The 15,850-nt window shown below is 31.5% G+C and overlaps 2 protein-coding genes across 2 annotated transcripts; both read left to right on the forward strand.

The window, feature by feature from the left end:
• The first annotated feature begins 6,432 nt into the window (after positions 1-6,432).
• LOC108808689 (phosphate transporter PHO1 homolog 3) lies at positions 6,433-10,560 on the forward strand. The gene is made up of 11 exons (XM_018580804.2): positions 6,433-7,184; positions 7,737-8,100; positions 8,195-8,243; positions 8,327-8,398; positions 8,505-8,634; positions 8,714-8,834; positions 8,923-9,181; positions 9,264-9,563; positions 9,639-9,920; positions 10,001-10,137; positions 10,247-10,560. Exons 1-11 carry the CDS (start codon positions 6,554-6,556, stop codon positions 10,344-10,346), a joined length of 2,445 nt encoding a protein of 814 aa, XP_018436306.1. The 5' UTR covers positions 6,433-6,553; the 3' UTR covers positions 10,347-10,560.
• A 4,486-nt stretch (positions 10,561-15,046) lies between these two features.
• Positions 15,047-15,580, forward strand: LOC108835984 (uncharacterized). The gene has a single exon (XM_018609198.2). It carries the CDS (start codon positions 15,047-15,049, stop codon positions 15,578-15,580), a length of 534 nt encoding a protein of 177 aa, XP_018464700.1.
• Positions 15,581-15,850: the final 270 nt, after the last annotated feature.

Below are 15,850 nucleotides of genomic sequence, written 5' to 3' on the forward strand. Positions count from 1 at the left end.
TTGTTTTCATCTAAAGACATTCTCTATAAAGTTAGTATATTCGACAGATTCATTATTATTTCGGACTGTAGAGCTTTTACACCAGTTTAACTACTTTTCTCTGTTTTATTTCTGCCGTCTAAAGCTATTTTGTGGTTCTTTTTTCAATTACTACTGATTTGATCGTAGAAAATTATCAAAAAATGCTTTTCTATCATGGTTTTAGACTTTTACATGTCTTTTGCTTGGTAATAAATTTTATTTTTAAAATTCCCTAAACATATATATAGTAACCACAAAAATTAAGAGAGTAAATCTTCTTAATTCAAAAAGGTCAAAGTCAGGGAAAGTGATTGTTTTAGCTACTAATTTTTTTTTGGGCTACTAATTTTGTTTCAGCTACTAATTAATTCTAATAATTGTAATTGACTTAGAATTTTACAAGGAGGATAGTTTTGGGAAACTTCTTCTCAAATTTATTTTTTTGGAAAAAAGAAGAAAAAGATAGCCCATGCTAACTCAGCAATGCACTCTCAAAACAAACAATGAGTCTTATTATATATTAACTTCATAAAAAAAAATAATTGACTTAGACTAAGTAGAAAGTAAAAAACGAAAATTTTATTGCCGTGCGACACTGGCGTGGTAACATATGATGACTATTGACTAAGTAATCCGCTCATCCAAACCAAGACTGAGAAAAGAAAAACACGAAAGCCAGAGATCCAGACAATACTTCGGGTGATTGGTCAACAAATTCATATTGTTTCAATTGGTTATTTTCTTACTTTTCTTCTCAGCCAATACTACTGTTAATTAATGTATATTTTATACTTAATATTCTCTTTGTTTCATAAAAAATATCGATTTGATATTTTTGATATAAATTAAAAATGATTTAAATATATTTAATTTTTATTAATTATATATCAACCAATAATATTTGAGATAAATAAAATTATTTATAAAACTAATGCATTTATAGTTGATATTAAGTTGAAAATTGCATTAAAATTTTAAGACGATATTCTTTTGTAACAAAAAAATTTATTAACACTTAATATGAAACATAAGAAATATATGATTTTGGTATTATGGTATTATGAAGCCCTTTCTTAAAAAAAAACAATTCTGGTATTGTGTAATTGGATAAGGGGAAATGCTTCGTAGTAAAAAAGTTAAGTGTTTTGAGATGGTCAAAGTGGATGGCTATATACTATATACATAAAATAATGCTAAGAAACTAAGATTCCTGATATATCATGTCCGAGTATAATACCTTTTTTGGTTTTAGAATGATCAGCTGATCACTACTAATTATTGCCTCCATTATTCTTTCAATATACGTAGTCGGCCCTAAACCAAATCTGATGAAACATTCATTTTAAACCTTCAAAAATTTTGAAAATTTTATTTTAGTATAGATTTCCAAATTTGTTAAAAGAATATTTGATCCCAAATTATTGAATTTTTTGTTGACTCATTTACAGCCTCCAAAATTTCAGAATTAGCCCTATATGTAACTAGTTAGAATAAACAAAACCGTGGAGAAATAGAAATGGTTACTACTTAGTACTCACTACTCAATTCGTACTCTGTAAAATCATGGAAGTATTTTAATGATCGATGAATTCGAATTTGTAACGTTCAAATCGTATGATATACCCTCGTTAGATCATTCATCTTAAAACGATATTGTTCTAAATATAAGATACTAGGGCGAGGCCGCGCTACGCGCGGGATTTGATGTTCCGATAATATAAACATAAAATCATTGTAAACTTATCTCTATTTCAGTTGGTTGTGAGTGCAAGTATGTGAAATGATTAGTTTTGTCAATACCACATCCCAAATAAATAAGCTTAAATAATATGAGGACATTCTCGGTATTGTGTATGATTGTATATTGTTATAACACTCATAAATCGATCTAATTTATATGAGATTTTGTTTTTTTAGTATTTTTATGGGTTTCGCTCTTTTGATTGGGGGTATTTAATATAGGGAGAGTGAGGTGCTTAAAATTTCAGTATTATTTGTTTTTAACAATTGTTATTGTTTTTGATATTTATGTCATTCTTGAAAATGATCGGTTAAAACCAGAAGTTAGAAACACTATTTATATCATATTTGAAGATGACCGGCTAAAATCAGAAGATAGAAACACTTAGGGAATCTCTAACAATGATATCAAATTTGGTGTAGTGTTTTGGTATCAAAATTTTTTTTGTCATTTCCAACAATAACACTAAATTCTACACCAGAAATAATATTATATTATTTGATATTTTCAATTTTAGTATTAATGTTTATATTTTTATTATATGTGATTAACAAATAATTATTTTGTGAAATTTAGATATTAAATTTTTGTACTTTGATGTTTTATAAAATTTATTTACATTTATATTTTTGTTTTAACAATATTATATTTTATGTATATATTAATAAAATATTAGTTATATTCAAAATTACAGACTATTAAATATCAAAAGCACATAACAAATAATATATTTATTAATAAAATTTTGTATTAGTTTGTGATATAATTTTAACTATATTATAAAAAAAAATATATATAATTTTATGTTTGATACATTTAGTAGTATTACATTTTAATATGCATTTTTGTTAATTATTATTCACTATTGAAAATAAAATTTAATATGCTTTTATAATCTTATCCAGATTATAGTATTAATTTATCCTTTTTATAAAATACTAACTAAAATTTTATACTATTGAAGATAAAATATAAAAAGTTTATGATATTTTATTTTTTACAATATGACTTAAATGATACTCCCTTCGTTTTCTTTTATAATTCGTTTTAGAGAAAATTTTTTGTTCCAAATTATGTGACGTTTTCGGTTTTTTATGTAAAATTTATTAACAGTTAACCTTGTATGACCAATGATAATATGTCTTCTATTTTCCCATTGGTTGATTTGTGGTTATGTAAATAATTAATGATGTTTTTGTTTAGAAAATATAAGAAATTTATGGTTTTCTTAATCTATATGTAAGATTTTAAAACGACTTATAAAAGAAAACGGAGGGAGTAATGTTTAGTAAGTGAATTATAGCTATTGTAGCTGTTGTATGCATTCATTATATTATAACATAGTTTTTGGGGTCGTTTTGTTTTTATATATTATGTAGTCGTTTTGTTTTTATATATAATGTAATGTCACATGACCTGGTGGGATGAAGGCATCGTACTGTGAGAATCTATATAACACGCGAATATGAGACTGAGCCCAATTATAACATGCGAAGCCCACTAACGAACGGAATAAATGAAACGATGCGCTTCATGTAAATGGACAGGTGTCGCGATGTCAGAGCTCGAATTTCTTAGGTGGAATCCTAGGTGTCAGCAGGTGGGATACATCTTTCTTTTATAGATATAGATGCATCAATATAATTGAAGGTGTTGACAAACGAATAAATAAGATGATGTGAGACACCGTGACTAGAATTCACAGCTGTCGATGGACATTAATAGCTTGTCGGCTTACTATTAGTGGTGATTTTACATCTAACCATTTTTGTAACATTTACTATAATATCTTAAAAGTTATTTAGTATTATGGGTCCAATAACTACAAAGGGCACTGTAGTTAATATTAACTAAAATTTATAAATATGTATATATATTTTTGTTAATATTAGATATTGTCATTCGAACCCTGTGCTATATTCCAGTGCTGTATCGATCAGTTATAGTATAATCACAAATTCACGCCTCTTTGACCGAATTGATCAAGTGATATAATATATTCCCTCCGTTTCATAATAGTTGATGTTTTAGAAGGATAATTTTGTTTCAAATTAGATGAAGTTTTGAGATTTTAAGGTTACTTTAACTTTATTGGAAACTGTTCAACCAATTAAGTTTTACACTCTTTTTTGTTATTGGTTAATTGATTTTAAAATTATATCTTTAAAATATTTTTTATTAAAGAAATATAGTTTTCTTAATCTTTGTGCACTAGAGTAAAACATCAAGTATTATGAAACGGAGGGAGTAGTATATATATATATATTTTTTGATCAACATAATATATATCTATATATATTTTAAAAAAAAATTCTGCGTAATGAATAACTTGTCAATCCATGCTTGTGTAAAGATAATGGCGTATCGGGGTTTTCAAAAAGTTTCTCTCTCCTTGCGATAGTTTCTCTCCGCCTCCTTCACCTTCAAGACCAGTAGCAGCTCCGGTGACCGGCGCGTGGCGGTTCCGTTAGCGCCACCGCCGGTCAGATCTGTCGTTGATTCTCTTTGTCTTTGTTCTGCATTTTTTCGTTTTCTATTTTGGTGAAGATTTGGTGGTTGGGAAGCTTGAGAACCTGCGGCTTGGAGTGGTTTGTTGCTCCTTCCATGGGTCCATTGTATGCTGATGTCGTTTCTGAAGGTGGTATATGCAGTTATGGCTGTGGCTTGGTTTTGGCTACACATGTTCGATCCAGATCTAGCTCTAACCCTTCATCGTTTTGCGGGTTCTTTTCAAGCTTTCCTTATCTAAATCCTTTCCTTTATTTCGTGGAGTTTGGTGTAGTGGATTAGTCTTGGTGTTTTATCCTCATCTAATTGAAAATCTGTGGCTCTATCAATGGTCAACGGTTCCCAAACTTGTAATTTTATTTCGGGTGATGCTTTTGTGAACGCTTTTCCGTCGATTTGTTTTGGTGGGATTGACCTCGTTTTCTCCAGTTCTTATGAGAATGGAGTGTTGTGTGGAAGGCTTTTATCTAGGCGTAGTGTGGTCGCATAGAGTGCGTCGCTGCCATATCCGGAAGAAGTGTGACCCTAGAATGGTTCGATCTTGCCGGGTTATAAAGTCTGGATTCGTTAGTGAGGAGATGAGTGCTCTCAGTGTGGTGCCGTTAGAGGTTGAGGTTATCGTTCTGTGTGCCGTTGTCATGAGCGACAACGATAACTCGCGTTCATAAGCATCTTGAGTTGTTGGTTTGCTGCAAGTTTGGTGTGCTAGGTTCATTGTAAGTGCTATTGAATTTTTCTTAAGTTAGTTGTGGAATTGTATTGGTGTGGCTAAAGCCTCCCCTGTGTGGGATTTAGTTGCCTGTCCATGGGCTCTTGTTGCTGTGAATTAGCTTATGTATCAAATCATGTATTCCTCTTTCGAATTAATATTATCTGACGGAAAAAAAAAAGAATAACTTGTCAATCCTTTTTTCTTTTGCTGAAACGTGTCAATCCTTTTACGTTGAATAGACCCATGCAACGTTGATTACGATAAAGTTCAAAAAAAAAACGTTGATTACGATATATAAAAGAATGAAATATAGTTCTACGATTAATTATTTCATATTTGCATGTAATCATTTTCATCAAGTACTTATTCAATTTGGTTCGCTGACCTGAAATGACAACAATACCATCAACCTTCAGCCGCCATATACTATACTATAGGTCTCGACTCTCGATACAATGCGACTATGGTCGTCCACTCTAATATAAAAAACAGACGACACTGTTTAATGGATTTATTAAAATCGAATATGGCAGACCTTTTTCAGCTACTCTTTTACAGCATCTAGACATAAATTCAAGTTTTCAGGAAGAGTAGATACCGAACATTTTGTTTTACTATAGTTATTAAAAACACATTTTGCTACAAGTCTACAAGCCTACAATGCAATCAATTAGGGTCGTCCACTACTTTTTTAAAAAAGTGGGTCGTCCAACACGAATATAAAAAAAAAAACTCTCGTGCCAGAGGATAATGACTAACGGATTAGTTAAAATGGAACATGTCAGAACATTTTCAGCTACTTTTGTGTTACAACAATTAGATCAATGCATGTGGTTTCTAAACCAAAGTACAATGATACAAATCTATCGTAAGAGCTAGTAAAACAAAATGTTCGGTTGCCTTCTTAAAAAAAAAAATTAGCAAAAAAAAAAAACTTAAATGTACAAACCATAGTGATGATCAAATAAAATTCCAAAATTATTTTTGTTGGCTTCTTGTTTGCTGTGAATACTCGTTTGCTGTATGTTGTCTGTTTCCAGATCATGTAACCTAAGGACCTTTTGTTTCTTCCGGTTTACCATAATTTGTAATTTCTTCCGGATACCTCTTTTAGGGATGGATGACAAATGAACGTTCTTTAGTTTTTTATTTATTTAAAAGCTAAGTGCTTAGAGAAAAGGAATAAAAATAGTTTGTTGTGTTATAAAGACAATATTTGATGACTGATTGATTATTACATATTATAAAATTGGGTTAGAAATTCTATACATGAACAGATCAGTGCCCACCACGCGGTCTAGTTGCCCTCATTGAATACACGTTCAAAAGAATTCAACAAATATGATCAACAGGCTATAAAGTTGAGTCATTTTATTTAAAATAAACCTCTTTAATCATAAACCTTATACAAATGTAAAAAAAAATCATAACAAAGATATATCTCTCTCCAGTGTTAGGTGTATATATATACATACACGATTCGTCTGCTCCTCAGTCCTCATCAGAGAAACCTAAAATCTAGATTCAACAAAAAAAAAAAAATCTAAGATAGATTCAAAACAAGAACCAAAATGAAGTTCGGGAAGGAGTTTTCGTCTCAGATGGTACCAGAGTGGCAACAAGCTTACATGGACTACGACTTTCTCAAAACCCTTCTCAAAGAAATCATCCGGTTCAAACTCAGAACCAACAATGCACCTACCCGTGGTGGCGCCAAGAATCATCATGGGGGAGGATTAAACCGGAAGATGACCCTCTACAGGGCGTTTAGCGGTTTAGTCTCAACCCCTGGAAGACAACGACACGGTAATCATCACGACGTGGAGGAAGGGATACAGCTAACGGGGACGACGACAACGTCGGCCCCGATTCTGGTGAACAACACCGGGGATCGCGGTTACGAGACGACGTTTCTGATGGCTGCTGAAGAAGGAGGAGAGTACGAGCTAGTGTTTTTCAGGAGACTAGACGACGAGTTCAACAAAGTGAATAAGTTTTACAAAGAGAAAGTTGATGAAGTGTTGAAAGAAGCGGCGGTGCTTAACAAACAGATGGACGCTTTGATCGCGTTTCGTGTTAAAGTAGAGAATCCACAAGGGTGGGGATGGGATGAACGAGGGGTTGAGATCACTCGCTTGGCTTCAGACATCGCTACTTCCGCAGCTGCTATCTCGGCTTCGACTCCCGCCGGAGCTAAATCCAGTAAGCAATCCACTTCTTATCTACCTTTCCACCTAACTCACTGACTTTCTGACAGCAATCAACAGGAGTTTAAAGTTGGTCCCGCTTTTTATGTCCGGTTTAAATCGACTCTGACAGTTCCAAAACCGGACTTTTAGTTTCGTTCAAATTGACTCATGGTTGGAGAACCGGATTATTAATTGATTCAATTCCCCCCGGTTTAAATAATAAACAAAGTAGTTTTTGTTTTTGATATTTGATCTTTTGTTAGTTAAATAATATATTTCACTTGTGAGTTTCAAAACTAAAATTCCATTTCTCGCCATGCTATATTTTATGTAATAGGCCTGTCTTGTTATATTCATAGATAAAAAAATATAATGCTTTCACCACTTAATTTTCATAAATATTTTTAAAGTTAGGTATGTGCCGCCGGTCCACGTTGCATTCAAATCATTACGCACTTTAATGTACCAAACCGGATTAAAAACTGATTTGAACAAAAATTTCGGTTTATTCAAATCGAATTGTGATTGTGCCGCCAACTTACCAAACCGACGTTCAAATTTGTAGTGAAAGTTCGAAGTCAAGCTCACATGGAGGCAATACAGGAAGGAGGGTCGAGCAAAGCTGGTCAATTAGAAGATGATGAAGAAGAAGAAGCGCAAGCTGAAATTGTAGCCTCGGTGTCTACGGGAGCTAGTGACGTGAACACGACCAGGATGAGAGCGGTGAGACCGGCTCCGTTAGATATACTAGATCGAGTGACGATCAACAACACCAAAGAGACGCCTCGTTCCACCATCAAAAGGGTTCTCCAGGTACCGAAGCAGACCGATTTGAAATTCAGCAGAGAGAACCTGACGAAAGTCGAGGAGAAACTGAGGGTCGCTTTCATCGTGTTTTATCAGAAGCTTAGGCTTCTCAAGAGCTACAGGTACGTATGAGTTTAATATGATAAGGAGTTTTTGTATTATTATTATTATTTTTTTTTTTTAATCATTGATGGGTTTTGAATCATGTATGTGCAGCTTTTTGAATGTATTGGCGTTCTCTAAGGTATTGAAGAAGTATGATAAGGTAAGATTTTTAGACTTTTATTTGGAGGCTTATTTTGTTAAGGAGTTATATGTACTTATAAGACTGAAATGTGTGTGTTATAGATTACTTCGAGGGATGCAACCAAGCCTTACATGAAAGTTGTTGATAGTTCATACCTTGGAAGCTCTGATGAAGTAAGAGTTTTATGAGATTTTGAACCATCAGCTGGTGAAAGAAAAAACCTTGTCAAATCCTCTGTTTTTACATTTTATCTTCTCTGGATCCTCTGTTATGAATTAGGTTGTTCGACTCATGGAGCGTGTTGAAGCTACATTCATAAAGCATTTTGCAAATGCTAATCGAACCAAAGGAATGAACATTTTACGGCCTAAAGCAAAACGAGAGAGACACAGACTTACATTCTCCACTGGTAGAATCAGAAACTTGCACATCAATTGGTTTTGAAAGTTGAAACTTTGTGGTTCTTATTATGAGGATATTGGTTTTAGGTTTCTCGGCAGGATGCGTTTTCTCTCTTATAGTAGCTCTTGCAGCTATCATTCGCACCCGAAATCTCTTGCAGGAGGAAGGCCAGAAGCAATACATGAATACTATGTTCCCTCTTTATAGGTTAGAAGCTTAGCAAACTTGGCCAAGTATTTATATCGAGTTGGAATGATGTTTGCTTATATGTTGTTTTCTCTGCTGTTACTTGCAGCTTCTTCGGTTTTATCGTGCTGCACATAATAATGTATGCTGCTAATATATACTACTGGAGACGATACAAAGTAAACTATTCCTTCATATTTGGGTTCAAGCAAGGAACCGAACTTGGTTATAGACAAGTCCTGCTTGTGGGTTTCAGCATTGGCGTCTTTGCGTTGCTTTGTGTTCTTGCAAATCTTGACATGGAGGCTAATCCCAAAACCAAAGACTATAAGACATTCACCGAACTTCTTCCTCTTTTCCTACTTCTTGTAAGTAATCAAAATCAGACATTAAAGAAATGGCATAGTAATAACTCTATTGTGATGTTTGTTTTCCACTTTTTTTTTGTAGGCTTTGTTTGTGGTTCTAGTCCTGCCATTCAACTTCTTTTACCGCTCGAGCCGCTTTTTCTTCCTCACTTGTCTGTTTCATTGCCTCGCTGCTCCTCTTTACAAGGTAACACTGCCTGATTTCTTCTTGGGAGATCAGTTAACTAGCCAGGTTCAAGCTCTTCGAAGCATCGAGTTCTACATTTGTTACTATGGTTGGGGAGACTTCAAGCACAGACAGAACACTTGTAACAAATCTAGTGTGTACAACACTTTCTTATTCATTGTTGCTGTCATCCCTTACGCCTCTCGCCTTCTTCAGGTACATTAGCTTCTATTCTCCAAAAGAAAAATATCTACCATTCATTAAATATCTAAACATGTACTCAAAATGCAGTGTCTGAGACGTCTGTTTGAGGAGAAAAACCCGGAGCAAGGGTGGAATGGACTCAAGTACTTCTTGACTATAGTGGCGGTTTGCTTGAGAACTGCTTACAGCATCCAGAAAGGTCAAATCGCTTGGAGGGTTTTAGCAGCTATCTCTTCAGCTGCAGCTGCAATATTCAGTACTTACTGGGACTTTATCCATGATTGGGGTCTTCTAAACCGGACATCCAAAAACCGCTGGCTTCGGGATAAGCTCCTCGTTCCCCAAAAGAAAGTATACTTCATCGCCATGGTGAGTCTCAAAACCAACAAAAATATTGATTCCATTAAAACACGTTTTGCAGAAACTGATGTTTGGAACATGTATCTCAGATTTTAAATGTCCTGCTGAGATTTGCATGGATCCAAACGATTCTGGATTTCAACTTCTCCTTCATGCACAGACAGACAATGGTTACCGTTGTTGCTAGTCTTGAGATCATTCGTCGTGGTATATGGAATTTCTTCAGGTGAGAAAGATCCCTCTAAGCTCTCAATATCAATGATTCCAAAATATGTTTTGTTCCATTAATATTCAGTTAGTAACTCTATGTGTGCTTTTTTGTTCTTGGTTTACAGATTAGAGAACGAGCATTTGAACAATGTCGGGAAATACCGAGCCTTCAAGTCGGTTCCACTACCGTTCAACTACGATGAAGATGAAGATAAAGACGATTAGTAGTTTCAGAAGTTGGTGAATATATACTCTTTATCTATCTTACTGTTTACGCTGTCTTATCTTTTTTGTCTTCATTTTTTTTTGTATCAAATGCATATAAACAAAAGGTTCGATCTCTAGTGGTATACCATGTAGAGAAAATATATTCTCCAAACTCTCCATTTCAGTTGTATGATTCTTTTTATTCAACTTGGTACCAAATTTGAAGCGACTATATATGGTCCTAGTTTGCGACTATTCACATCTCGAACAAGATTAGTTGAAAAAGAATTTGTTACACCAATCATATCTTTTCAAAAACATGCGAACTAGAATTGAGATTTCATGTGTAACCAGAAAATTACAGAGAGCCACAGCTGGCCTTTGAATTCATTCAAAGCAAAGAAACTCCAGATCAATGTCAATATTTGCATCAAAGACGATGAGAAGCGTTATTTTTTTACCTAAATACTCTCATTCAAGTAAACCTCAGCTTGCTACATCGCGCAGCTACTTAATTGCTCTTCTTCAGAGATCTTCTTATTCTCCGCTTCCTCAAAGCAATTCATATAAGTCGTGAATTATTCTTTGCAACCACGTTCTTTTATGAACTACCCATACCACACATCGAATTCGTCTTCCCCTTCCTTCGACTTCATAGTGTAATTTATACAAATCTCTTTTTGCTTAGTATAATTCAGCGGAATGACTATGAATAGTCTAAATAACAAAATGAGCTATTTGGCTCTCACACTTTGAAGTCTAGCAATGTGGCCACACCAATGGATCCATACAGTTTAAGACTAAGTGATCAGATGATTGAATAGTTGAACCAGCGAAACCACTTCACCTTAACACACCTATGTGTCATGTTATGATTTTAAGTGTAAACTAGAGCTGGACCCGTCCGGCCGGACGGGTATTTATTTTTATTATTATATAAATAAATATTATTTAATTGTTTATCAGTTTATTTTTTTAAAAAAATTTACATATTTCTAAATTTTTATAAACACAAAAGTCGAATAGTTTATGTGCTGTAAAAATAGTATCCTGTGCTTGTTATTAAACTTTTGAAAAATTAATATTGACCTATTGATAGTTTGAATAATATTTCTTGTAACATGAAATTATTTTTCAAATGTAAAAAGAATTTAAATATTTTGATCAAATATGGATAATATGGTAAGATTTAGATACATTAGAAAAAATATATATGTTAATAAACATTAAACATTGATTTACAAATAATTCAAATATATTTAAATTTCAGTATTAATTTTTTTGTTGAAAATAATTAATAGCAACCAAAATAGTTAAACATATAATTTAAAAATTCTTGAAAAATATATAATCCTAGGTGAGATTTAATTATATTAAAATAATATTGAGTTACAAATATTTCATCTTGTTTAAAATATTTAAAATCTTAGCATATATAGATTTTATTATTCAAAATAATTAATGGTAAGTTAATCATATATTTTGGGAATATTCAAAATATTGTTTAATGTTGAATTTAACTTGAATTTATCCAATTTTAATATTGTTAAAATAAATTTTAAATATGAATATTCCTAAAAATCAGCTAATTTATTTTAGGAAATATATTAAATACGAAATTAAGTTAAATTGATTTGGGAAACTGTTTAATAAATAGAAAAAAACAATAATTCCTTAAATATAGGTTCATTTAATGGTTCATTTAATTACTTCAGTGGCATACTATTGTAAATAACACTGAAAACTAAGGGTTAATTTATATATGTACTTCTATTTTAATAATAGAGATAGTCATATATGCAATTTGACGTGAATCTATCATCAATATAGAAGTTGGCCGGTTTTTGACATCAGAGACCAATGTCGTGTATTATAATCAGCAAACAAAATTATTGTTATCTAAATTCATTCCGTGTAGGGAGCCAATTATCACCTAGTTTTTAGAGATTTGAACTTCCTTTTCGTTATTTGGATATTCGATTATCACGATCACTTAAAATTTAGCACCAAAAAGGTTGAAGAGAGATTTGCTAAAACCAACTCAAATATTGATTACAACCTCAAAAGTAAATCTCATATTCAATCAAATGCAAAACCAATTTAAAAAAGTATTAAAACTACTATTTAGCTCTTATGAACAAATAAAAAAACAGAATATTATTTTACAGTTATGTCATTCGTAAGTCTACACGTAATAAAGAAAGTCTACATATTTGTAGATCTTCTTTACAGTCTACTATGTAAACTTATTCGGTAGTCTACATCATGGTTTGTTCAAATTAATTAATTTTAAAAATATATAAAAATGATTTTTGTGAAATTATCAATTAAGCATCAATGTTAAGATTAATATGAAATTTATAGACTAAAATTGTATATAATTTAACAATTTAAAAAAATATATGTTGATATAGTATCATGTGTTTGACAAGTTTGTGGTTTAGTAACAAAATATTCTAACATGTTATATCTTTAAAGGTTAGATTCTTAAAGTTAGATTTCGATTGACAACCTTTTTTGTTTTATTAATTTAAATTTGCGTATTAGTGTTTAGCAGTTTATATTTTGTAAATGATACAGTAATTGAGACTATTTTGATTATCAAACTAACATTTAAGGTTTGAGTTTTGTGGTTTAGGGTTTCACAGACTTACAATTCAGTCTACTTGTATTAGTGTTTACAAAAAAATCATTATTTTTAAATTAAACTAAGTTCTGTATGAATAAAAATGTGAAATTATATATTATAACTATTAAAAAAGAAATTTAGTAATTCATATATAAATTACGAAAACAATCAAGGAAATAGGAAAATAATAATATATGTAGAGTAACAAAAAGTCTACTCTCATCAAATTTAACCTAACCGGATTTAACCACCTAAATTCTAACCTAATCCAATTTAAACCAAACCTTATTCGTGCAGACCGACAAAGAAGTCTACTTAGTAGACTTACAATAAAGTTTACACTGTCGTAAATTTAACCTAGTTACAGTTTTCGTCTCTATATATAAATAAAATTTACACAACTTCTTCTCTCTAAAATGGTTGCACAAGTTTTTAAAAACTCTCTTCTTTCTCTCTAAAACTCGCTTCCTTCTCTCTAAAACTCTCTTATTTCTCTCTAAATTCTTTGAATATGAAGATAAACTTTTGTATAGTTTGTTAATTTTCATCATGTCTTTCTCACAATATTATCTCGTGTTTGTAAGTTTATTCATGGTTATCATCTTTTTCTCTAAAAATATAAGTTTTAGATCTATAAAATTTAAATGGGCATTTACTTTGCTAGTACTTTATTTTATAAATTATGTTTTTAAGTTTTTGCAGATTTAAAACTATTTTCACATTTTAAAATATTTTTTTCACATTTTCAAATGCACAAATTTGTTTCAGATCTGAAAATTATATGATATAGTAGACTTCTAATGAAGTCTTCTTAAGCTAGTAGACTTGAAATGAAGTCTACTGGCTTAAAATTTTAAGTAGATTTTGAAGTTATCAGCTTAAAATTTTAAGCATGCTTCCTTAGAAATCTACAAAAAAATATGACTTTAATTACTTGTCTTACTTTTTTCATAATTTCATTTTTATTTTGCAGGTATTTTCTTCCATGGTGTTTATCCTCTCCTCCCAAAAAGGTAAGATTTACATCTATAATGTGTTTTTGTATTTATATTTAAATAAAGCTATATATTCAAAATCCATGTCTATATTTTACTACTACTTTCTTACAAATTATATTTTCTATAGTTTTTAGATTTGTAGTTATTTTCTTGTTTTTAATGTATATATATTTTTAGATATAATTTTTTTGGATTGAGTATACTGTAAATGAAGTCTAATAACCTTAACTTTTAAGCATGCTTCCCTAGAAGTCTACTCAAATATGATTATAATTTTTGTCTTATATTTTTTTTCATAATTTTATCTTATTTTGCATGTATTCTATTCTAAAAAATTTAAATCATTTCCCCCCAAAATGTAATATTCCGAGAAATATAATAAGCGAAAAACAAGTTTGCACTTAGTAAACATTCAATATTATTTTCAATTGAATCATAAACAGTTAGTTAACATTATTTTACACTTATAGAACTAGATGGTAACCGCTTGCACATGGTGAATGAACTAAAAAAATTATAATGTTTAATTTAATAGATATTAGAAAGTTAAAAGTCATAGTCGAACGAAGGTTACATGTTAGAGATGTAACTTAGTTTCGAGTCAGAAATGAAATTCATATCACTCATAAGTATAAGGGATCAAGCAAGCTCCGGTAGCTAGGGTAAATAAAAAAAATATGAGAACAAAGTTAAACACTGTTTAGAAGATTTTAAAACCATTTTTAAAGGAAAACATGACATGTCTTACCAAGAACAATAATATAGCTTAAAGCTAATTGTGATATAAAAAATTAAAATAATATCAAAATAAAATAAATATAAATATTGTACAAAGTATTGAAAAAATTACATATTAATTTTATTTTTTGACAACTGTAAACTTTTTTATTATTAAAGAAATTTGATGACAAATATTAAATATTTCAAAATTTTGAAGTACTATTTAATTTAACTTTCTGACAATTATACAATTTTTATTTCTAACAAAATTTCCTCTTAAATTTGTGCAATTTGATTTATTATATTTTTACCCAGAAGAACTAGATAAAAATATATTCAAGATTGTAATTTAAATATATGCATAGCCGCCAATGAATAAAAAGAGGCATAGAGTTCATGCTCTTCAGTTGATAGATCAAGAGATGGTGTCTCTAAGAAACCAAGGTTTGAATCAGATGGATGATGTCTGTCTCTGGAAGAGGGAGAATGGAGATTTCAGACCAGATTTCATTACATCTCACACTTGGAATCTCACGAGAACTCAATCACCAAAAGTCTCTTGGTGCAAGGGGATTTGGTTTAAGGGAGCCACGCCAAAGTTTTCTTTTATCACCTGGTTAGCTGTTCTTGATAGGTTAGCAACAGGTGATAGAATTCTTAAATGGAACTCTCAAGCTGATCCTACTTGCTGGCTGTGCAAATCTGTAGCTGAAACCAGAGATCATATCTTCTTTGATTGTGTATACTCTAAAGAAGTCTGGAAGGAGACTGTCAAAGACCTGATGGGGCAGGGGAGTATCTATCAATGGGGGAGAATGATCAGAGTAGTGACTGAAGGTTTACGTGGAAGGAATGAGACATTTCAGGTGAGGTATTGTTTTCAGGCAGTAATCTATGAGCTATGACATGAGAGAAATGTGAGAAGAGTAGGGGAAGCTTCACACCCAACTGCTTATCTGATTGTGAGATTGGATAAGCAAATTCGCAATCAAATCACATCTTTGAGAAGAAGAGCATGAGATAAACATAAGAAGACTATGGAGACTTGGTTTGGAAGAAACTAAATAGAGAATAGAAGTTTTTTTGTTTCTCTTTTTGTATTAAGGCTGCAGAATAATCTCTGTACAAATGTTTTTTTTCTGTTGAATAAATTTAAAATTCTTTCAAAAAGAAAT

The sequence above is a fragment of the Raphanus sativus genome, unplaced genomic scaffold (genome assembly GCF_000801105.2).
Source record: "Raphanus sativus cultivar WK10039 unplaced genomic scaffold, ASM80110v3 Scaffold0063, whole genome shotgun sequence".
Lineage (NCBI taxonomy): Eukaryota > Viridiplantae > Streptophyta > Magnoliopsida > Brassicales > Brassicaceae > Raphanus > Raphanus sativus.

Coding starts and splice junctions, on each gene's coding strand:
- LOC108835984 (XM_018609198.2), top strand. CDS start 15,047: ATGAATAAAAAGAGGCATAGAGTTCATGCTCTTCAGTTGATAGATCAA.
- LOC108808689 (XM_018580804.2), top strand. CDS start 6,554: ATGAAGTTCGGGAAGGAGTTTTCGTCTCAGATGGTACCAGAGTGGCAA. Junction 8,399..8,504: donor ACCTTGGAAGCTCTGATGAA/GTAAGAGTTTTA, acceptor GTTATGAATTAG/GTTGTTCGACTCATGGAGCG. Junction 9,921..10,000: donor AAGTATACTTCATCGCCATG/GTGAGTCTCAAA, acceptor CATGTATCTCAG/ATTTTAAATGTCCTGCTGAG.